Here is a 24,174-nt window from a genome sequence, read left to right as displayed (position 1 = left end):
AACTCCTTAATGGGACTTTCTTATTGAATAAAATCTTTTTTTATTGTTTAAATATAACCAGCTAAAAACACTCTCTCTTTCTCTTTCTCTTGTTCATTATTCTCTTCTTTTTTAAATTAAAAAACTAAAATATTAAGAAAACAAATTTTTAGATCAAAATTAAAATGTTAAAACTAAAGGGACTTTAGTGGAAGAGGAAGGGAAGTAGGTGAACTAATCAAAAAAAATTCGTGCAAATTTGAGATTTGTTGTCGTTTCTCAATATTTTACACTGTTGTTATCTTTTGTTGAATTTTAAATTTCAAAGACAATTTTTTAGAAAAAATGATTAATTTATTCACAAAAGATATTATAGATATCGTTAATTACTAACTACAGTGAAAATGCTAGTTTTTTAGTATATTTTTTCATTTAATCTTAATGAACCAATTGCTTGTTTCTTAATCCTCGATACAGACATGAGACATTACGTATTCTTGTATTACCTACCTTACAAATTGACCAGGCTGCCACTTGCAGGAGTTGCAGGGCAAAGAAGCAAATGACAAAAAGAAGCATAACATCAACGACAAGGACCCGCGCTCTTCCGGTCCGTTTCATCGAAGCAATAACCAGCCTCTGTCCTTTCAACGACACTAATGTAAGAGTCAAATCTATGTTACTTCACAAATGAAGCAATCCTTCCAACATAGCCTGTTGTTCTTCTATGAAACAGTTCAAGCGGAAGAAGGCTGCTGAGATATCTCATAAAATCGATAAATGGAAACTATAAAGGCATGCCATTACATTTCCGGTGAATAATAACACAACACGAAAGGTGGTCCACCACCCGGGGGCAATAAACATATGATCCGAGGATCGCATACACGTAAAAACAACAAATTTCTCTCTATAGCACAAACGCTGCTTTTCCTTCACTTTACTTTTACACAATTCACAGTGACAGGGCAGTGCTGCCTTAGCTACTCTCTCCCTCTCTCTTTCTTAGCTGTGTGTAAGTGTGGGGTTTTGTATACCTTTCTCTTCTTCTTTGAGGGTTTTCTATTCTTTATATTTGTCGGTAGGATCATAATATCAATTGTGTTTTTGTCTTGCATTGTCTTCTCTTTATTCAGTACTTGTTTCCTTTCGTGTTTTGAATTCCACTTTTGGTAAAGAAAATCTGATCAATATGTCATTTCATGGTTTTAATGATCCATGCATGTTAAATGTTGTAATGGTGAGATATTTTTTTTACATGTTCTAGTTTGTAATATATAGGATAAAGAGTGTTTGATGGTTCTTTCTCTTGTTTTTCTGCTGCAGTTCATTCTGATTTCAAGTGATTTGAAGTACTGGCAGTTATGAGTGAAGTCATGGACCATAAAACATGGCTGTGGAGGAAGAAATCGGCAGACAAGATTGTTGTTGCAACTGATCATAAAGTTGACCTTTCTTCAAACGAAGAAGAGGTAAATTTCAGCAATTCTGGGAGCTTCAATTTTGTATATTAATGCAATCTATTAGAATCATCAGTTAATGCAATTTATGGTTCTCCAATCCCACAATATATGTTCTTTGTGATCAGAAATCGGAACACAAGATCACTCAATTATTCTTGGGAAAGCTCCATAATTGTTCCTCAATGGACACTAAGAACATCAGCTTCTTTCTTGTAAAAGATTCTAATTGGCTTTGCATGTCATACACAAAAACACAAATTACTGATTTATCTGATTTAGAGGAGTCAACCTTTACTGTTCACTGTATTTATTCTTGGTTGATTTCATTTAATAAGAGAAAACTGCAGTGACTCTGATGATTACAGCTTCTTGCAATGTTTGTTATATTGAAGTTCAACATGAAATAAGCTAGTTTTGATGCTTGAACCCAATTAATCCAGATTGGTATGCCAAAGCCTGTTACAAAAGTCGGTTAAGACAATGAAGATGACACCCTGCCTGGGTGGTAAGACTTCTCCTTGAATGGTAGTGGAGAACTGAGTTCGAAATCCATCATTTTTCTAGCTTAGAAAGAACTTGACATTTCCCTGATTTACCAAATGGCTAAAAAGAAAAAAAGTTGAAACAATGTGTTAAGATGCACTTTCGGAACCAAAACTCAAATATTTACTGTCTCTGAAGCCTGAAGCAATGTCTTCCAGGTGATTGTCAACGGCAAATCGCTATTTTTATTAGTTCACCGATTTCCTTTTCAGATAGGGGTGGGATAGAAGAAGAACCATAGAGGGGAGAGTTGCTCACTTTCTTTTGAGGAGAGGGTTACCTGCTTACTAGTTTCAGATCTCAATTCTGCAATACAAAAAACCATGATTTGCTTCAAACTATAAAGCTTGTCAACGAAGAGATTTTCTCCTCCACTAGGACTCTTTTGAGTTATGCTAGAACTAACAACCTTTTGTGTTATGATTATGCCTTGGTTTAGCCATCTATTGAGAACAATCAAGTTAGTTGTCTCTAGGTCTAGTGTGTAAAAATGTGTGCAAGGAAACACTAGAACTGATCAAAGCAGAGAGAGAGTCAAATCAGTTTGGCACGTCCTTGATTGCTGGAAGTTTTACTAATAAATTCGCGTATACATTTAGAATTTATTTTTATTTTGGATGATTACTAAAAAACTTCGATGTTCCAGATACAGACACTATTGGCTGATAAGGCTGAATTGGAGAATGACCTGAAAATTTTGAGGGACAAGCTTTCATCAGCCCTGTCTGAGTGTAACGCCAAAGATGATCTTGCAAAGAAACAAGCCAAGCTTGCAAAGGAAGCCATGACAGGTAAATTAGTAAATATTGTTCCGTTTCAGCACTTAAGTGGTAGGGTTCTTCTGCCAATCTATCAATTCACATTGTCAAATGTCTTCTGTAATCTTGTGTACTCTATGATTATTGATTTTCAATAGGCCAGGAGAAGGCAGAAGCAAAAGCAGTGTCTCTAAAGCAAGAATTAGATGAAGCCTTACAGCAAAGAGCAGCTGGAGAACAAATATCGACTCATCTGGAAGCTGCCCTCAAGGAGTGTATGCAGCAGCTACGTTTTGTTCGAGAAGATCAGGAGCAAAGGATTCATGATGCTGTCATGAAGACATCCAATGAATTTGAAAAGTCCCAGATGATTTTGGAAGAGAAGCTGGCAGAGACTAGGAAAACACTTGCCAAAATTGGTCTTGAGAATACTCATCTAAGCAAGGCTCTCTTAGCAAAGGAAAAGTTGATCGAAGGTGTAAGCAAGCAAAAGGCTCAGGTGGAGGCAGATTTTAATGCCCTGATGAGGAGGTTAGAGTCCACAGAAAAATATAGTGCTTCTCTCAAATACGAAGTCCGAGTGCTAGAAAAGGAGCTTGAGATCCGCCATAAGGAGACAGAATTTAATCGCAGAACAGCAGATGTATCACACAAGCAACACTTAGAGAGTGTGAAAAGAATTGCCAAGTTAGAAGAAGAATGTCAGAGGCTTCGTGTCCTGGTCCGCAAGCGGTTGCCCGGCCCGGCTGCCTTGGCTAAAATGAAAAGTGAAGTAGAAATCCTTGAAAGAGATTCAGTTGAAATGAGCAGGAGAAGGTTAAATGGTCGTCCTATGGGTTTAGCGGTTGACTCAGCTGTTGAAAACTCTGCTGATTCTCCCAGAAAAAGGATCAACTTTCTGACTGAGCAGCTATGTGTAGTGGAAGAAGAAAACAAGACTCTCAAGGAAGCCTTTAATAAAAAAGCAAATGAACTCCAGTTTTCAAGAGCCATGTATGCTCGCACAGCTTCCAAATTATCACAGGTTGAGTCGCATCTTGATGAATTGTCAAAGGGACAGGCAACCTTAGACAGAACAAGAAGCGTGGTTATGTCACATGAGCTGTCTCTGGCCTCAACGTCTGAGATTGGCAGTGATAATAAGGTTAGCTCTGCTGAATCTTGGGCTTCTGCTTTGATTTCAGAATTGGAGCACTTCAAACAGGGAAAGCAAAGGGGGTCGCCAACAAACAGAACTATAGGAGCTTCAGACATATCCATGATGGATGACTTTGCTGAAATGGAAAAACTAGCAATAGTCGCAGTAGATGAACAGTTCGAAGGTCCTCGTGTTTCTTCTGACAATGTTAACGCAATAGGTCGGGAGATCATTCCAGTATCAGAGTCTGGATCTGCTGTATCAAACCAGGTAATCAATTCCAGAGATGAAACTTCTGGCTGGCTACATGATATTCTGAAAGTCGTGTTGGAGCAAAACCGTGTCACACTAAGAAAGCCTGATGAAATACTGGAGGATGTTAGAATAGCTCTGGCAAATATAAATCATGCAAGCCCTGCAGAATATGATGATACAAGGCAAAGCTCAACACATTCTGATGGATTAAATTCCTGTCATGCTGGTGGATATACCTCATGGAAACCTATATGTTTGGTGACTGATTCACCTGGTAGAATTACTGAAGCTGATGCCTTGTCGACAGATAAGAGCAGTCAGCCAGATCTCAGCAAATCACTCTGCAAGATTATTGAGATTATTGAAGGGATCACTTTATCCTTTGCTGATTATGGAAAATCAGAGACCTTGACCAGAAAGGATGGGAGTTTTTTGCCTTACGAGAACACAGAAACACCGTCAGGCTACATGGTCCGTGTTTTGCAGTGGAAAACTTCTGAACTAATTGCTGTATTGCAGCAATTTGCTCATGCGTGTCATGATCTGTTGGATGGAAAATCCGATTTGAACATGTTTGCCCAAGAATTATGTTCTGCTTTGGACTGGACTATGAACCACTGCTTTTCCATTCAAGATAAGAAACATTTTGACTGGGATGAATCACGGAGTGGGTGCAAACCAGAGTTTGTTGCTTCAAATGGACATCACAGCTACTTTGGGAAGGATGAATGTCATCAATCTACAATTATAGACGAGAATAAAAAGTTAAGAGAGGATTTGATTAATATTGACTCTGAAAAGAGGGACTTGGAAGCCAGGCTCCAGTCAGCTACTAATAACAGTGAGTCCTTGAAGAATCAACTCAAGGAATCTGAGAAAATCATTGGAGGCCTGCAAACAGATTTAGAAACTTTGAGAGGTTTGAAGGCAAGGTTTGAGAGCCAAAATGAAAATCATAAGCTGACGAAAGAAGATGTTGACACACAGCTTACAGTGGCCAGAGCTGAATTGAATGATGCTCACCAGAAGTTATCTTCCTTGGAAATGGAACTGGAGAACAAAAGGAGTTGCTGTGAAGAATTGGAAGCTACATGTCTTGAACTGCAGTTCCAACTTGAGAGGTAGTGGATTTAATTTTTATATGATTTCCCTCTTTTGAAGATAAAGTAACCCCACAGCATCAGATTAAATCGACATAACACATGAAAGATAGAATATCGCATGCATTTTAGGATGCCATACACTTCATGACCCAAAATGTTGTCTAACTTTGAATTTTCTCCCTCGAACAAATTATTGAGAAATCTCATCTATCTGATGTGCTATTTTCAGTATGAAGAAAAAGGAATTCCCTAACTCTGAACTCCACGAGGAAGAGAGCCAACTCCGGACTGTAAGTTCTTATCATGCCACCTTGAACATACAAATTATTTTCATTTGCCTTTATATTAACTTCTTTTTGTGATTTATATAATCATGTAGAGGATAGGAGAACTGCTTGTTGGTATAAAGAATGGCATTTCCTTAAGAATTGCACTTGAACTCTTTGAACAAAATATATACTCTCTCCTAATTCGAGTAAAGCCAATTTGCAAATGGGATCAGTTGATTCCTCTTTAACCTTTTCTTCTCTGGGAAAAAATGAGACACTTCATGTAAAAATTAACTTCAGCACGTTCTCTTGGGCTTGGATGAAGTTTCGTGTTTAACCATGGAGATTAAGAGCTGTTAAGTCGTCGGGATTTACATTGAAGGGTCACTGTCTAGCGTCTTGGCTTAAATTATTCGACATCTGCAAGCTGGATACTTCACGCAAAGCTGCTCAAGATACCCCTTCTTAAAACCCTACTTTTCCACAACCACCTGATCCTTTGTTATCAGTGAAAATAACATGATTTTCCGATGAATATGCAGTGCATTTTATGCATCCAAACGCCAGAACAATCATTGATTCCAATTACGTGCTATCCTCTATTCTTTCTTGTATTATCAGAGTTTTCATGTTTGTCACCTTCAAATTGCCTAAATTACATGTGAATGTATCTCATTGTTGAACCAAGAACTTCCTGAATCTTGCAGGGTTGGGAGATAACGGCTGCTTCAGAAAAGTTAGCTGAGTGCCAAGAGACAATTCTAAACCTGGGGAAGCAGTTAAAGGCAATGGCTTCACCAGGCGAAGCACCCCTGTTTGACAAGGTCCTCTCTACATTCACCGACACAAATACCACCGCAGTCACCACGTCCACAAGCAAAGCCTTGATTTCAACCAAGAACAAGAACCAGAGGTCCTCTTTGCTAGATCAGATGCTAAAAGAGGACAGTGCTGAAGTAAAGGACACTAAATCAATCAATCGCAAAGAAAGTGATAACAATTCCAGTCCCACCTTCATTTCCACTAAGGTGATCGAACCTCTTGAAAAGATTCCCGTTTTAAATGGAATCAAACACCAGGATGACGACGTTGCAATTAATTATTTGGCCATTGTGCCTAGCAAGAAAAGTGGAGGTGCAAATTTGTGGAAAAAGCTGCTATGGAAAAAGAAGAAATCAAACATCAAGATACCATCCTTTCCATTTGCCCCGTAACTGGCTGCACAGTCCCCGGTCCATAAAGAGCAAAAATTGGCTGCACGGGGTTCTCCACGGTGGTAGCTCTCAAGTTTGCTGCATACTAAGGATCGAATACATTAAGGTCTGCCTCCTGTTATTTTGAGAGATCTTTTTTGCATCTTCGTGTGTATTCCTTCTGTACATTTAACTGGCTGTCCCCAGACGAGGTTTTGCACTTCGGGACACTGCTTTCTAATTTCTGTGGGGATCATTGCTTAGGACAATGCTTAAATTAATCAAGTCTGTCTTTCCAAAACACAATAATCCTAAGCTTTTTCTCATTAATAAATTAAATTTGTATATAAAATGCAGCTAGTAAGGAAATGGCTTAGCAATACAACTCTCACAATACGGAAAAGAAGAAACAGATGCAAAACAAAATACTAGAATTACCAGACAGGCAGTCTGCAAAAGCCAGATAATAAGGACACCACCAGCATCTCAAAAACAGGAGATGCACATGAAACCAGAAAAAACACAAGGCAAGTAGAAGATAGCAAGAGCACCACCATCCGAACTGAGAGAGATCTGATGACAAAATAGCACAAGAGGCAGAGACTGATCAAGTAGTTGAAAGACATTACAGGCATATTAAACTGGACTTGTAAGATTCTGAAATTGGCAACAGCAAACCCCACCACAACAAAGAACGACAAAATACCACGAGAGGCAGAAGCTGATCAAGTAGTTCGAAGATGTTCCAGGCATATTAAACTGGACTTGCATGAATCTGAAATTGGCAACAGCAAACCCCACCACAAAAAAGAATTTGGGCAACAATCCATGACTCAAATGGTACACACAACCGAACTGAGAAAACCACAAGACATCAAAATTCAGAAACACCTTGTAGAACTCGTACAAGACAGCAAAATAAAAAACACAACAGTAGCAATCAGATCATCAAGCCACAATAATCATAATCCTAAACTGCTAAACCCCTTCTATTCAAACAAAGAAAATAAATTTCACTCTAATAACCCAAATAGCTCTAATTTAAACCTAAATTCATCACCTAACAAAATTGATTAAATATAACAATAAGTTTAACTGTATTTGATTCCTTGAAGCCACGAGAAATCTCTGGTTAAAGGCACTGGAAATGTGTTGCCAGAAATTGTAGTAGTCAATCTCTCACACGGGTAACAAAAGGTTTCAGAGATTCTCGTTTTGAAAAAAATGCTGAGGTTGTAATAGAGTAGCTGAGACTGCTATTGCTTCAGATATTTGATTTTTTTTTTTTGTTAGGGTTTTAAATTTGAGAATTTGAATCCCCATATTTGAGTGAGGGATTATACTGGTGATGCTATAGAGAGGGAGACCGTGGTGTGGGGAAGAGTGAGTTTTTTTAAAGAAGGTGGTGGTTGTTTTAACATTGGGGACTAACGTGTCAAGTTTATGAAAAGTAGAATGATGTCTAGATAAAACAGATGGGTTAAGGACTGGTTTGTGGGGCCAATAACAAATTGGGGATTGATTTGTAGTTATCCCTAATTGGATAGTAATCTAAATCCTGATGCAAGCTTGAATTTGGAGGTCATTTGTATGCTCAAGCTTGAAAGAGTCACCACAGATTATCCATCAGTATAGCAAACAGTATATATATGAAGTTTTAAATTGTTTCAAAATTTAATTTGCTGTCATGCTGTGTATTTAAAACTGAAAATGGAATTTCAAAATCCAAATTGACTCAGCATAAACATGTGGGATTGATTATATCTACCAACCTAGACACTCAATCTCTATATTGGATAAATCTTGCAACATCGTGAAGTCCAGCCTGTTTATAGCACTCAGATATCTGTTCCGCAGCTTCATCCCAAGTCCCTTCAACAGAAGCTAAGTCCAACAAAAATGCAGCTTCATCCAATGCAATCTGCAAGTTTGCAAGACAAGGATCAACATACACACTGGCTATGAATTTGCTTCATAGTGAAGTCCAGCATTTACAGATACATTATAAAACAGAAGGAAACCTGTGATGGTTCTTTTCCCTTGTTAAGGTCTTCCTGCCTTCCTTCTTCGGTCATTTTTTCTTTAATATACTCAATTTGCTCATCTTCCCATTGTGCTATCTGAGCAACATCCTGGATAGGACTCCAACCTCGACAATATAAATTCAAGAAAGGAAGAGAAAACACAACACAGTACAATAAATGGTAAAGAGAAATTATCTGAGCAGCCCATGCCTTGTATCTGCAACCCAGGGTCCACCATGGTGATTTTAAAGCTCCCCTGGCAGCATCTTTGGCTTCTAACTTACGTCCAATCCTGTAGAAAGTATAAGAGGCTTCTTATGATATGAAAAAGGAAATAAATGATAAACTGAAAATTCAGAACATTTTTTTTGGAGATAGCAATAGAAGAAAATCATACGAACTTCAGCATAACCTCTGCATTGAATGCAAAAGGCCTTGCAAATCCCGGAAAATGCTTTTTCCTTGTATAGAACTCCCCAGTCACTAAAGCTGAAACCTTTACAAACATGCATATGCAAACAGTTAGCCACCCAGACTCGCAAGCAAATCCATGCTGCTTGCAAATAGTAACCAAAAGTCAGGTTAGTCTTACATGATCACCTTTCTGCAAATGGAGCATCACTTTGCGCTCTAAGACATCTGGAAACAAACCTACCTGAAAATAAACCTTTTAACAATTAAAATTCAATTAAGAGAATGAAGATCAATTTGAGGATTCCAAGTGTCCACCGCCTAGGAATTCAAATTTGTTTAGCTCGATCGAATCAAAGAAAGAAAAAAGTTTTTACAGCTAATTACAGTACAATTTGTACCTTTTTTAAGAGATATACATCTAGGTCTAAAATCTGAGACTTAGCATAGTCACCCTTTTTATAAAGATTATCTCCAGCATCAGCTGCAGCATGAAATAGATCAGCATTGCCTTCTGAAGAAATATCAGCATCTTCCTCAACCAGGATTCGATTAATATATTGATCTACCTGTACCATGACAAAAATTATGTTGTTAGTAAAATGTCTTTACAAAAGGAAGGTCTGACTACTGGTTATATCCATGAGCAGCAGCATGCATACTCAACTTACAGTCTTTGCCAAAAGCCAAACTCCATGTTTACGAACCTCAACCACTGGCATTTCCATCCTGGACACATCAGACAACAATGACTGCAGGGAAAGAAAAACAACAACAAACAAAGACCATGAATAATTTGAGACTCTTACCCAGGTGGTGCTGTTGGCCATCTCAGCAGCGCAATCACAGCATCTATTCACACAAATAAATCACATGTATCATGCTAAAAATTAGTTGCTTCTCAAATCTTAAAAATAGTGAGTCCCCACAGCTTGCATTCATCAATACCTGAACTGTTTCTAGCCAGTGGAATGGCAAGAGGGAACAACCCTTTCTTGGCTCTAGGAGAAACAATAGATTCACCTGTTACCAAGGATTTAATGCAACACGATTTAAGGGGAGGTTGTTTAGATGACAAGGAAACTGAACAAAAACAAGGATGCTATTATTACACAAACATAATACATCATTATAGCCTCGTCACCAGCTTTGTTAGTCACCACGAGGTATTTGTTCACATATTTTCGGGAAGGAAGGTCTTTTTTTCACATCACAATATATACAATTTATTTGAAAATATGAGTTGATGGCTCTATGGATGATAAATCTCCAAATGGCATCTGATATTGCGCACTTCACTTTACTGCAGAAGTTCAGCAACCTCAAAAAAGAAACATTTACTGCAAAAATAAGACTTATAGACTAGAAATGCACCTCTTGTCACATGAGTTAATAAGCACCAACGAAAACATAAACCAAGTAGCATTCATTATCCTAGCCAATCCTTAGCAAGACTCAAAAAACCCAAAAACAAACCAAGAGTTACAAGCCAAAATAAAGCAAATAACCTGATAAAAAAAATGATATATCAATTAATTTAACAAAATTCAAGAGTGTTAAAGTTCTGTCCTTCAAGAGTTGAATAGCGAGTAAGTTTTGTTCTTCACAATATCTACCTTTTGTCTTTAACATCCTCAACAAATGAGACAAATGCTTAGGAGGCTGAGTTGCAGCCACTTCTTTGATAAAACCGATATGGTCTGTAAATTTTCATCAACATTACATTGTTAAAAACAAAGAAATAAAGACAACGACAAAATTGTATAAATAATGGTATCTACCAGGAAATGAAGAACAAGAAAAAGTGCGTAGCGTAGTGTGTCTGCGGAGGCTGAGAAGGAATGAGGAGGCGCGTGGAGCTCCATAAAACACTCCTCCGCCTATTTTCATTCCTCTAATCGTGAACTACGGTGGCGTTGGCTCCCTGCCACTGCTGTTGCCCTTTGATACAAATGAGGAGAAGTCGGGACCGGAAGATGGTTTGGGGCTAAAGCCCAGATCTTTGAGGCCCAGACCTGTTGTTTAGTGGCAACTAAGGAAGACAATGGTTACCTTGCGTTGAATTTGTTAATATTAAGGTTTTTTGTTTATTGAAAAATAGTTTTTTTTTAAGTGAATATTTTAAAAATTGAATTATTTTTTATATTTGGTAGTGTCATGAAAAATAAATTATAAAATATTTTTCAGTATTTGATTATATTATGAAAAATAATTTATTAATATTTTATTTTCAAATTTAGTAAAATAATGAGGAACAAATCTTACAAATTAAAAGGTTGAATGAGAATAAAATTGAAAAAAAATATATAATTTCATAAATTATCTCAAATAAAATAAATAACAATCAAAATAATAAAATTCAAATCCAACAAATAAAAAAGTTGAAAGATAATGAAAAATAATTACAATTTCATAAATTATTTCAAATTAAATAAATAGCAATTAAAAGAATGAGGACCAAATTTGATAGATAAAAAATTTCACTTAAGAAAATAATAAGAGAAAAGCAAATAAAAATTATAAAAATAAGGACCAAAATTAATATAAAAATTAAATTGAATCAAATTTTAAAGAATAAAATTGAAAAAAAAGATTTAAAACAAAATATATAGCAATCAAAAGTTTGAGAACTAAATTTGATATAAGCAAAAAATAATATGATTTTTTTTAAAATTTTCATAATTTTTTGAAAGTGATTTTTATCCAAAATAAAAGAAAAATATTTTTTTTGTAAATTAAGCCAAATTTTTTTTTAACTGGAAGAGCACAAACCAAGAGGAGCATGTTTTTTATAATGTATATTCATTAACAAATTATTATGAAACTGTCCTGAGAATGTTTGTTATGAGAAAGTTCACAAAAAAAAAACATGGATTTAACAAATAATAAATCAATGACAGAAAGGAAATGATGTGAGTAGTGAAATGGAAGATCCAATAGGATCTAGAAGATTCAAAGACAAAAATCCAAATGTGAAAAGCAAGTAGCTAGATGTGAAGATCCAGATGCAAAAATCTTAGAAGCAAATAATTTAGGTTGGACACAATATCACCGTAAAAGGGATAGAGCATTTGTAGAAGTAGCACCAATTTCTCTAATGAACTCTCTGTTCTTTGTTGTTTATTTTGCAAGAAATTAGGGCAAAAACTCTAGCTTTCCTTTTGCTCTCCCTGAGTCAGGTGAGTGTTCAATAAAGTTAATATATATATATATTGTATCTTACCTGGGTTAGCTCGATTCAACCAAATCACGGATTTACCTATCAAATTGACTAGGTTTGACTGTTTTTTTTTAGTCGGTCTTTTATTTTACCTGGATTAGTCCAAGTTCTAGGTTTCAGGTCGACCTGTCGGGCCAATTTAAGTTTAATAACATTGATAAAAAGCACTTGGTATGTTTTTCCAAAAATGAAAAATAACTTTGAGGTAAATTTCTTCTCAATCTTAATTATTTGTTCATATTATTCTAGATAAAATTTCTTTTTATAGAATTCATATAATCATTGTTAAGGGTACAATCCATCACCCCAAACTCAAAGGACTAGTTGCTTTGTAGAAGATTTTATTAAATATTTTATTATAAACTTTTATTTTGTTTTTAATGCCTTCAAACAATAGGTAGTTCTAAAAATATTATTAGATTTTTAAGAACTTGGGATCTATTATATTATTTATTTACAGTATCCATGTTATCACATGATTGATGAATCAGTTAGGTTTAATAAGAGCTATTAAATACATGTCTTCTCAAATTTTGACGTAATTTGTTATATTATTTGTTTACAATTAATACCCTTGTTATCACAATTTATTTTGAAACACAAGGCAAGATTAAAGCATGGCTTTCCATTTTAGAGTGCCTAAATCCAGGATCGCATGTTCATAATAAGGAAGGTGATGTTCTTTCTCATGCTTTGATTTTCAAGAAAAAAAAAAAAAAACTTTCACACCCATAAAATGAAGCACCCGTAATTTTTCTATATATATATATAATTTTTCTCGAGCAGGACATGACTTGTAAGATTGTAATCAATAAAAAAAATACATACATTTCTTATAAAAAAATTTTTAAATCCAAGCAATTTCCTATCTCCTGCTAACCCCAACATGAGATCCCATGCAGGTGGAATCTGTAAAATTACAACATTACAAGTAATAAGAATCCCTGGCTCAGATGTTATTTCTTGATATTTTAGGAAAAGAAAAATGATCTCAGGAAAGGATAAACAAATCTAATCTTTAAAGCCAGTGTCAAATATACATATTTGTTTTTAATTGTATCTAAATTGTTTTTAAAAAATTTAAATTTTTTTTTAATTAATATATTTTGATATTATTTTAATATGTTAATATGAAAAATAAAAAATATCATTTTAATATATTTTTAAATAAAAATTATTATTATACAAAAATCATTATCCAAATTCCAAACAGAAGTAAAAACGGTGTTAAAATTTTCTTCTGCATCTCCTTGTAATAGCATCATAATAGAGGCTTGGGTGACATTCACAGCCATCATATCAAATAGTATATTTAGTAGCTTTTTTTTTTTTAGCAGTGTAGTGTAATTACAAGTTAATTTTTAAATAATTTTTTATGTTAAAATATATATTAATAATATTTTTTTATTTTTTTAAAATTATTTTTAACATCACCATATTAAAATAATTTGAAAATATTAAAAACATATTAATTTAAAATAAATAAAAAAATATTTTTAAAATATAAAAATAAACATGATTTTTGTTTTTAACACACAGGTGAGTCTGCATCCTACCCCCTCAAACGACTACAGTTCATATCAAACAGTATATTCTAATATATCTATGCTTCTATCAAGACAGCTACACCTGTTCAGTCAGCGAGAAGACAGTTCCTCGGCAGTAGAAATGTTCTCATTGATTGATTTCAAAACCAGAGACCTGTCTTTTGTATTCTCTCCTTTCAAATCAACTCGTAAATGGTTTTGATCCCCAGAACCCTTCTCCCCTGATCCTAAATAGTAATCTAGCTGCTGATAACAAAGAGCCCTCTACAATATCAAATTAAAACAGTATACTGATTACAATTATTAAATTATAATTTAACCCAGAGAGAGACGATTCAAGAAAACCCAATTGAAATAAAAAGAAGATGAAAAATAATGTAAAGGGAAACCTTTCTTAAGAGTGTATGCCCTCAACGGTGATTGGGAGGTGGTTGTTCCGGTGGTGGTTGCTTGACAATGGATCTGGTTTGGAACAGAGCTATTGGGATTTGGTCGGTAGAGAGAGAAGGAGGCGTCGGTTGTGATTTTTTGTTGTTTTGAGTGAAGATGGTCAATGAAATCACGGTTGGCTGTGATTTTTTGGGGAATCGAATCGAGAGTTGTAGGTAGAAAAAAAAAAGAGAGTTAAACAGAATAACTAAACTTTATTCACATGAGCCGATGATGTGACATAGTAATTAATAAAACTAAATTATAACTTATAAGATGTAATTAATAATCATATTATAAAATTTCTTCTTGAAATTTGTAAGGTTCACGGGAGCTTAGGATTTTGTTTGCTGGCGTAGGCAACGGGATTATGGTAATAATTGGTTTTTAAAATGTTTTTTATTTTAAAATATTTTAAAAATATATATATATTTTTAAAAAATATTTTTAATCTAAAAACATTAAAATAATCTAAAAATATAAAAAAATTAATTTGAAATAAAAAAAATTAATTTTTTTAAAAATACATTTTAAACACAAAAGCAAATGAGGTTTAAGAGCGTGTTAGTTTTTGCGTTTCAAAAGTATTTTAAAAAAAATTAATTTTTTTTTTAATTTGCTTCAAATTAATTTTTTTTTATTTCATATCGTTAATGTACCGATATTAAAAATAAATTTTAAAAAAATAAAAAAATATTATTTCGATGTATTTTAAAATAAAAAAAATTAAAAAAAATAATTGCTGATATAATATCAAAAGAGCTAAAAAAAAAAAAAACTTGAGTTTCAATATGTTTTCCTTCAATAATATTAAACATATATGATGTCCCTTAAATCATGCCATCTTAAATAATTGAGAAGCCTATCTAACTTGAATTATTAAGAAGAAAACACTTGCCAACAACCATCTCAAATCTACTTGAAAAGGTATGTGTGGTCCGTGAGCTACCATCCATAATATTTGTCGTTGGCTTGCTAGATTTGACCTATCTAATTTTTGAAAAGCAAAAAAGTCTAGGAATATCAAATAAAGAGCAGAGCAACGCGACCGTATAGCCAGGTAGTTCAAAAACACGATTCACTGCAAAGTTTTAAACAGTATATAATTCAAAATAAAGTTGCCACGTTTCCTTTCCCCCCATAACATCTTACTCGCCTTTTTTTTTTTTTTTCTTTTAAAAAAAGAAAAATAGAAAAGAATCCAACAACCATTGAAATTATTAAATTACTATAATTACAAAACAACCAGAAAAAAAAAAATCCAAAATCAATCCTCCTCCAAATTTTTATTTTTAGGGTTTCAAGCCGACCCGCCAAATCCTCTCCTACTTGTTTTTGTTTTGTTTTGTTTTTTCCCAATCTTTCCTTGAGCGACGGCATTTTTTTATGATCCGCATTGTTGATTCGGATCCTAACAATGGCGTCGCCGTCGCCTCCGCCTCCGCCTGCTTCCGTCACCAGATCGGAGCCTCCTAAAGTCTCACCGGTACTCCATTTCTCCCAACTCATGAACATTATTTTCTCTCACAAGGTTTCGTTTGGTTATTCTTACTATGATTTCCTCTTTTTGTTTATTGATGATTTCTTAAGACAGTAGAGAGAACGTGTTTAATTTATAACTGCGCTGTTCGTATTAGTCTTAATTGTTTTTGGTGCATTTATATTGGTAATTTTGACTTTAAGTAATTTTTGCATAATTTGTGGTTCAAAACTAAATTTTGATTCAAAATACTGCAAAATCCTTGCAATGCATGTCGCTGCGCTAGCCTTGGAGCTCCAGCTGATCCGGTTTATTTTACAATTATTTTGGTTGGTGATTGTGATTTTCCTTTTTTAGTTAATTTTCAGTGAATTATTTTGAGGTTATTTATAATTTATGGTTATGATCAGACCCGTCTGGTCCGGTTCAATTTTTCCTGGTTGCTTGTATTAAGTTTTCTGATTTTAGTTAACTTTTTTATTTCAGTTTTGGAATCGGTCATTCATGGTTGTAATTACTAATTAGAATGGATACTGATGAATTTTTATTTTTATTTTTATATAGGCGATGAAGTCTGATGAAGAGACAGCTTTAACAAGCAAAATGGTTTTATCAGTTATTGAATCATTAAAGAAGCAAGTTGCAGCTGACCGATGTTTTTATGTTATGGTACATTTTTTGTTAGTTGTATGAAATGCCTCCTTTTGGGTTTTGCTTTCAGTCCATTTATTTATTTATTGCTTTCAGAAAAGGATGGAAGACAACAAACAGAAGTTGGCTGGTGTTACGAACCACCTCTATAAGCTGTCAAAGGAAAGGAAGAACAGTTGGATTAGTGATACTGACAATAGTGTAGATTTATTTACAAAGAGGCAACAGGATGCACTCAGTATGCATGGTGGTATTGATTCAAGTAATGTAGATAAAGATAGTCGTGGCTCTGAAGAAGATGGTAATACTTCTACTGCAGTACTTTTGGGATCCAGTATCCCAGTAAAGAATGCAGTACGGCCTATTAAGCTACCTGAAGTGAAGAGGTTACCCCCTTACACATCATGGATTTTTTTGGACAGGTATGTTTAGATTATTCTGTATCAAGATTTTGTTTTACCGGAATGGTAGTTGGTCATTTTTTGATTTTGAGTTTTGAATTCAAGTTTCATGGTCTCTCTTTCTATACATCTTCATGCCACTAACTTATAATTTGCTGCATTGGTTTTGGGTTAGTAATTTATGATATTCCTGCTGTAGAAATCAAAGAATGACAGAGGACCAATCGGTGCTTGGTCGAAGGAGAATTTATTATGACCAAAATGGTGGTGAAGCACTAATCTGCAGTGACAGTGAAGAGGAAATAATTGATGAAGAAGAGGAGAAGCGAGATTTTTTAGAATCAGAAGATTATATTCTACGGTTGGTATAATCATGGTATCTGGTGTGATGTATTGATTCTTTTTTCTTTACATTGTATGCTAAAGCAAGGTTGATTGGCGCTGAATGTCTTAGGTTCAAACTTTTTGAACATAAAAGGGGAATTTTGTTTGGAGTGGGAGCTCCCTGGAAATTTGATCTTCATCTTAAAGGAAGAAATTTTAATCTAGCTTGTATTTGAATGGACCAGCTCGTGGCCTTTATCTTGAGCATTAACAGTGCCAAATGCTGTCAAAATAATGGGCGTAGCTGTGTCAAAAATATTGATGAATTGTCTGTTGATTTAGCCAGTGACTTTTGACAAGTATTTGCCATGTGATGTAACTCATATATGTTCGATACAGTTTTAGCAATAAATGCTAAAAAGGAAAAGGAGTAGCTATGCATACTGGTTGATGCTAAAACCTTGAATATAAATACATTTAACTATCTCCTAGTTCAATGTAAATTATGTCCTCAGATTTTTTTTCAGGGATTTTATCATGCTTTAGTATGCAACCCAGGTTGTTTTTTCTGTTGGTTAATAATTTGTTTTGCCAGGATGACTATAAAAGAAGCTGGATTGTCCGATCCAGTTGTGGAATCTCTAGCACAGTGTTTTTCTAGAAGTTCTAGTGAAGTCAAGGTATGCATTTGCTGCAAGAGGGTGTTTTTTTTAGTAATGAGGAGAATGTATTATATTGAGACTATGTTATATGTTTTTTGCCTTCAATTGAAGGATCCATTTTTTTTTTTATTCAAACAGTTGTTTCCATATAATATCTAATGAGAAAAAGGTCATAGTGTAAGCTTGGGTCCAGCCGTTTCCCATTTGCTTTTTGCTGGCTTTACACAGATATGAAACACCATCAAACATCTTATACAGGCAAGATTTGAGGTTCTTAAGAAGGAAGAGAAGGCCGTGGAGGATTCTAAGAATAAAGATAATGAAGCACAAACACTGAATTCTTTTCTTGATAAAGATCTTGAAGTTGCTTTGGATTCTTTTGACAACCTATTTTGTCGCCGATGTCTTGTAAGCATCATTCTTGTACTACTTTCAGTGTTGTGCTTTTACTGTTACTATATAGCTTCCTCATTATGTTTCATGCTGGCAGGTATTTGATTGTAGATTACATGGATGTTCACAGGATCTTATCTTCCCTGTAAGTTGATCTTGTATGACTAACCATCATGATGTTGCATTAGTATCTAGAGGGAATCTCATATGTTTTGTTGACACTCATATTTTAGGCTGAGAAACAATCTCCATGGAGCTATCCAGATGACAACATAACATGTGGTCCACAGTGCTACAAATCGGTATATGTTTGATGATTTATTAATATAATTTGTTTGGACTGGGCATTTCTGCACAAGGATCTGACAAACAAAAATATTTAAGTGCCATCAAATTCTTTCATGTCAGGTTTTGAAATCAGAGAGAATTTCTTCAGGGATTTCTCCTGAGCGTGGGTTTATTGAAGAAAATTCTGTTTGTCAATCAGATGGTGCTGGGGTGCCTATAACATCAAGAAAGAAATCTTCTGCTCCATCTGCCAACCGGAGGGTGAAGTCCTGCCAAAGTGAAAGTGCTTCGTCAAATGCAAAAAACATTTCAGAGAGCAGTGACTCAGAGATTGGACCTCGGCAAGACACCTCTCCCACTAGTCAGTTGTCACCTTCCAAGATTAAGCTTGTTGGGAAAGGTGGGACTTGTAAAAGGAACAGCAAGCGAGTGGCTGAACGTGTTCTAAGTTGCATGCGGAAAAGGCAGAAGAAAATGGTGGCTTCTGATACTGATTCTGTTGCTAGTGGAGGCCTTCTGTCAAGTGATATGAAACTTAGGTCCACTTCACACAAAGGAAAGGAAGATGCAAGTTCTTCTTCCCATAAGAATTTGAAATCTCCCATCACTGCAAGGTCTAGGAGAAAGAGTGAGTTTCATGATGGTCCATCAAGTGAGATGGTCATGGATCCACCTGTGCCTAGCAGTGATGACACCTTTAGGAAAGAAGAGTTCATAGACAAAAATACATGTAAAAAAGAGTTAAGTGATAACAGATCTTGGAAAGCTATTGAAAAAAGCCTATTTGAGAAAGGTGTTGAGATTTTTGGCGGGAACAGGTCAGGGGGTTCATTTCTTGTTCATTCCTATTAATTTTGTTACAGTTTCCTTGTTTGTTGATTTATTTATTTTTTTGATATTATGGAAGAGTGATGATTTTGACTGAGTGATGTTTGATGTGACCATTATGTTAGAAAGTACTTAACTTAATTCACCTATGGTAAATAGATTTTTACATTCTCAGTTTTCTTATTTCATTGCCATTGAATTTGTTTTAAGAAATAAAGATAGTAAAGTGATAACCAGTGGAATCAAACCCATGAAAGACTGCTGAAGAAAATTTTTGTTAAACGAGATATTTATAATAATGATTTCTTTTATTTAAGAGGTTTATCTAGTATCTTGGGTTAAAAAGAGTATTTCAGAAATAATGCTTTATAAAATGGAGTTAGATAAACAATGTGCTATAAATTATCCTGAGTGATTGTAGTGAGATTTTGGAATTCATTTTTTTTCAGGCCTGGATTGGGGTGCGTGGAGGGAATTCATGGAATCTTCACACATTCCCATTGATCTTCTTTACCATATGTGCTTCTTATTATGCATGCATGCATAATACATGTGCTCATTCACATTTTATTTTCCATTATTTCTTATAAATTATGATGAAACTGACTAAATCAAATGAATGGTCCCACAAATTTAACAGCCTTTACCATTGACCTTCCTCCAGTTACGCTCTAACGATCTTACTGATACCTTCATATTGCTCCGAAGAGAATTGGCTGTGGTTTCATCTATTCTCTGTCTAAATTTTGTTTTTGTTTTCCATGACAGTTGCTTAATTGCTAGGAACCTCTTAAATGGCTTAAAGACGTGTTGGGAGGTTTTTCAATATATAACTCGCTCTGAGAATAGGCTAGCCTGTGAGGCAGGTGATGCTGGAACTCTTGGTGAAGGCTACTCCAAGTTTGACTGCAGCGGAACAGTGGTTAGAATTTTGCTTCTTGTATATGGCCATGTTTTTGTTAGCATGCAAGTGTTGATCTTTTTCTTCCTTTTTTTTTGGTTGGGGGTATTGAACTGCATATCAGGGTAAGAATGAAGCAAGAAGGAGATCAAGATTTTTAAGGAGAAGAGGTAGAGTTCGCCGTTTGAAGTACTCTTGGAAATCTACTGCTTACCATTCTATTAGGAAGCGGATAACTGAAAGAAAAGATCAACCCTGCCGTCAGTATAATCCATGTAATTGCCAAGCTGCTTGTGGAAAGCAGTGCACATGTCTGCTAAATGGCACCTGTTGTGAGAAGTATTGCGGGTGAGCCTTCCTTTAACAACCCAAAATTTGAGATCAAGGTTTATGGTATTTGTATATCTTTTAGTTACCATTTATTTTTCTTCCAGAAATGAGAACTTAATAAAATTTAGTTTATCATAGGGCTTCATTCAAATTTAGAGTTTTCTCTTGTAGAGCTTCATACCTTACCAGCTTAAACAAATTTGGGGCCTTAGATTTAGATGTTTTTGATTGTGTCTGTACGTGTGTGATGAATACTCTCAACAATTTTTTACTTGCTCCTCTAGATGTCCTAAGAGTTGCAAGAACCGATTTAGAGGCTGTCATTGTGCCAAAAGTCAATGTCGAAGTCGTCAATGTCCATGCTTTGCTGCAGACAGGGAATGTGATCCAGATGTCTGTAGGAATTGTTGGGTCAGGTGAGTTGGTGCTCTTGTTCCTTTTTTTTTCTCTATTTAATGTTTTCATGAACTATTTATTTCTAAGCTAATCATTTACTTAGCTTTGTCTGTGTACTGTTTTTATCATAATTGTAGAAGATTATGAAATTTTTCATGATAACTGCACTTGGAAATTAATGATGTGCACATTGGTAAGTAATACATTTGTTTCTACTAATGTTGGATTGAATCACAAAGGTTTGAAATTTCCATTAAGTTGGTTCAGGTAGCCAAACTTTTAGATTCCTTATGGGGTTGAAACTATATCGAGTTTCAAAGAATTTAAAGGTGGGGTTTGTGTATTCTAAATGTCAGCGTTTTGTTTGGTTACAAGAGGCTGTATCCCACAGGCTATGAACTGTGGACTTCAGAGTGGTAAGGTCCAAATTTTGGTTCTAAGTCCATACATGAAGGTTCCATTTCTCAAAATTTACCAGTGAAAGGTCTAGTAAACAGCACTCGATTAATGCCACTCCCACCACTGTGCCCATGCCAGCATTTACCAGCTTCAGTACATCCAAGCTTTTGCCATATCCATTTTCTTTGGCTCTTTGTGCCTAGGAAAATGCTATGGTTATTTCTGTCAGTTTTATGTCATTTGATGTACTTGTGAAATTTCATCCTTCACAGGGTTTCAAAATAATGTTTTGTTTATTACTTGTCCAGAAATATATTTATTCTTTTCCTCACTCTTCTTGCACTACTATGTATCATTTTGAACTGTTAAAATTTGCTTTGTAGTTGTGGTGATGGTACTCTTGGTATCCCCAGCCAAAGGGGTGATAATTATGAATGCAGAAATATGAAGCTTCTTCTCAAACAACAACAAAGGGTAGAGACACTTTCATCTTCTTATTACCTTTCATTGTTTGATATTTAGAGATAGGTACACACATTTGAATATTCGCTTCTCTTAGTTGTCTGGCATTTGAAGTAATCTGTTAGTGCAATGATTGGTGAAGTTCTCTAGTAAACAGTACCATTCTTCTATTTGTTCTTAGTTGTCTGTCTTCATGAATGCCCATAATGTGGAAAACTATTCTTTTAGCTTGCTTTTCAGCTTCCTTTATAGAGTTGTGAAATTGACCAAGTTTTTCTTTGTGGCTTGACTGAACTGGAAGCTGATACTAAAATGTAGTCAACTGAAAAATGTGGTGTATAAGAAAGATTTGTGGCATTACTATGCAATACAGAACTACTTGTTATGTATTGGGCGATAAAGTTTAGGGTGTCCTTGGAAGCATATAGAGTTTATAAAAAAAAAAAAAAAAAAATACAACATATATTGGTAGTTTATGAAATTATGAAGGTGTTTAAAGTCTTGCTATGAACTAGGAAGAAGACGAGAACTGTTAATGAAACTGATGAAAGTGCAAAGAGCGCCACTTGCAAGATGGAAAAAGCCAAGGAATACCGTCATCCCAAATACCACCCTCAATGGGTTGCTCCACTTCATCAAATTTTTTTTCTTTGATTGCTTTCTTTCCAATGTCCACATCAAATTATGTAGAAATTAATGCTTTCAAACAACAGGCGTTTGATGGGGTCATTTTTCAAGCTGCTTACGATTTTCTCCATCTTACTAATATCTTGTTCTATGAATAGGTTTTACTCGGAAGATCTGATGTATCAGGCTGGGGTGCTTTCTTGAAGGTAATATTCTGGATGGACTGCGTAATATGAGACAAATTTGCCCTTGGATAATCCTCTTCATCCCATGTGGTTTTTGAGAATAATCTCAGAAGCATTTGGGAAAAAACCTAGAGATTTATTTGCTTGTTTCCTCATACTTGTGAATATATCTGGCTCCTCACAGAATAGTGTCGGCAAGCATGAGTACCTGGGTGAGTACACTGGGGAGCTGATTTCACATAGGGAAGCAGATAAGCGTGGGAAGATCTACGACCGTGAAAATTCATCATTTCTCTTCAATCTCAATGATCAGGCATGACTCATTGTACTGATTTAAGATCTTATATGAGGATTCAACCACCATCTTTTATTGTTTATATGAAACCAAGATTTGTTTCTTGCAGTTTGTTCTTGATGCATACCGCAAGGGTGACAAACTCAAGTTTGCCAACCACTCTCCAGAACCAAATTGCTATGCAAAGGTATCCTCTTTGACTACTGTAGCTCAACAGCCCATCTAATATATATATATATATATTTACTTTTGCACTTGGTTTCTGATTAATAGCGTGCTAAAAACATGGCTGGAATATATTTAATATCTTGCCACCGTTTCCTCACTTGCAACCACCGCGTGGTTTGCAGGTCATAATGGTTGCAGGGGATCACCGAGTGGGCATATTCGCCAAAGAAAGGATTAATGCAGGGGAGGAACTTTTCTATGATTATCGTTATGAGCCAGACAGAGCTCCTGCTTGGGCCAGGAAGCCTGAAGCGTCTGGATCAAAGAAGGAAGATGGCGGTCATTCAAGTGGCCGTGCCAAGAAGCTTGCTTAATTTGAGCATCTACTTGCATCCTCAATTCAAAATTTTTTGTCAATTCTTTTACAATTACAAGCATCATTCTCACTTATCGTAGGGGATAGGTTCATGATTAGTCATTTTGTTATCGGAGAGGCCATTGTCATCTCCGCCATAACTTCAACTGATTTGTATTCCAATTTAGACGGAAACTAGTTAGCTTACCTGTACTACGATGATGTGGGTTGGAGCAAGAACAAACTGCAAGAAACAAATCTTACGGTATATAGATATTGCTAAAGTGTTTCTTGTAGCAAGAAAAATATTTAATTGTGATAAAATCTGATGCGCACGTCAAATAAAAGGTTTGAGAATCGCGTGCTAAAAAGAATTGTTAACAGTGATTGAATATTAAGTTTTGAAGTTAAGGAAAAAATGTTGAATCTGTGAGTTTAAAGGTAACTTGAACTGAGAGTAGGAACTTGGCTTGATTTAAAAGAAATTTTAAGATAAAAGTATTTTAAAAAATATTGAGATCAGTTAATATTTTAAATTCATATCATAACTTGAACTATTAATTAAGTTGGATTTAATATTTTTTTTATTTAAATATATAATATCAAAAATAGATATTCATGGAAAAGCAATCAAATAAATTTATTTAAAAGAAACTATTATGGCTGGTTGCACACAAGGAATGCTTGCTAACGTTTT

General features: G+C 35.0%; 3 protein-coding genes and 1 long non-coding RNA gene across 9 annotated transcripts; 2 read left to right on the top strand and 2 right to left on the bottom strand.

Moving 5' to 3' along the window:
- Positions 1-538: 538 nt before the first annotated feature.
- LOC118047874 (filament-like plant protein 7) lies at positions 539-6,982 on the top strand. 3 transcript variants are annotated; one of them, XM_035057288.2, is made up of 6 exons: positions 539-640; positions 1,306-1,451; positions 2,632-2,776; positions 2,902-5,257; positions 5,469-5,529; positions 6,216-6,982. In XM_035057288.2, exons 2-6 carry the CDS (start codon positions 1,344-1,346, stop codon positions 6,720-6,722), a joined length of 3,177 nt encoding a protein of 1,058 aa, XP_034913179.1. In that variant the 5' UTR covers positions 539-640; positions 1,306-1,343; the 3' UTR covers positions 6,723-6,982. The 3 variants fall into 3 exon arrangements, with proteins under 3 accessions (XP_034913179.1, XP_034913178.1, XP_034913177.1); XM_035057287.2 differs by lacking the exon at positions 539-640 and adding an exon at positions 654-868; XM_035057286.2 differs by lacking the exon at positions 539-640 and adding an exon at positions 654-994.
- Positions 6,983-6,993: 11 nt separating this feature from the next.
- Positions 6,994-11,159, bottom strand: LOC118047875 (protein IN CHLOROPLAST ATPASE BIOGENESIS, chloroplastic). Of its 4 annotated transcripts, none has more exons than XR_004687389.2 (12): positions 10,918-11,159; positions 10,753-10,836; positions 10,085-10,159; positions 9,946-9,988; positions 9,808-9,865; positions 9,538-9,705; positions 9,318-9,380; positions 9,127-9,221; positions 8,723-9,017; positions 8,474-8,622; positions 7,385-7,556; positions 6,994-7,274 (listed from the first exon to the last, which is right to left on the bottom strand). XR_004687389.2 is itself a non-coding variant. In XM_035057294.2 (12 exons), exons 1-11 carry the CDS (start codon positions 11,024-11,026, stop codon positions 8,482-8,484), a joined length of 1,029 nt encoding a protein of 342 aa, XP_034913185.1. In that variant the 5' UTR covers positions 11,027-11,159; the 3' UTR covers positions 6,994-7,556; positions 8,474-8,481. The 4 variants fall into 4 exon arrangements, 2 of the variants coding, with proteins under 2 accessions (XP_034913185.1, XP_034913183.1); XR_004687390.2 differs by having other exon boundaries at positions 7,408-7,556; XM_035057294.2 differs by having other exon boundaries at positions 6,994-7,556; positions 8,723-8,833; positions 8,936-9,017.
- A 2,669-nt stretch (positions 11,160-13,828) lies between these two features.
- On the bottom strand, positions 13,829-14,547 carry LOC118047873 (uncharacterized). Its single transcript, XR_004687387.2, has 2 exons — positions 14,293-14,547; positions 13,829-14,167 (listed from the first exon to the last, which is right to left on the bottom strand). It is a non-coding gene; the product is annotated as an uncharacterized lncRNA (long non-coding RNA).
- A 933-nt stretch (positions 14,548-15,480) lies between these two features.
- Positions 15,481-23,783, top strand: LOC118047872 (histone-lysine N-methyltransferase CLF). Its single transcript, XM_035057285.2, has 17 exons — positions 15,481-15,818; positions 16,377-16,481; positions 16,560-16,885; positions 17,064-17,225; positions 17,784-17,868; positions 18,109-18,258; positions 18,341-18,388; positions 18,477-18,545; positions 18,652-19,349; positions 20,128-20,281; positions 20,385-20,608; positions 20,875-21,006; positions 21,769-21,859; positions 22,633-22,680; positions 22,844-22,972; positions 23,064-23,141; positions 23,305-23,783. The coding sequence occupies exons 1-17, from the start codon at positions 15,750-15,752 to the stop codon at positions 23,494-23,496; spliced, it is 2,760 nt and encodes a 919-aa protein (XP_034913176.1). The 5' UTR covers positions 15,481-15,749; the 3' UTR covers positions 23,497-23,783.
- Positions 23,784-24,174: the final 391 nt, after the last annotated feature.

The sequence above is a fragment of the Populus alba genome, chromosome 7, assembly GCF_005239225.2.
Source record: "Populus alba chromosome 7, ASM523922v2, whole genome shotgun sequence".
In the NCBI taxonomy this organism is placed as follows: Eukaryota; Viridiplantae; Streptophyta; class Magnoliopsida; order Malpighiales; family Salicaceae; genus Populus; species Populus alba.
The sequence above is the reverse complement of the archived record's forward strand: the minus strand, read 5'-3'. Positions and strand labels throughout refer to the sequence as shown.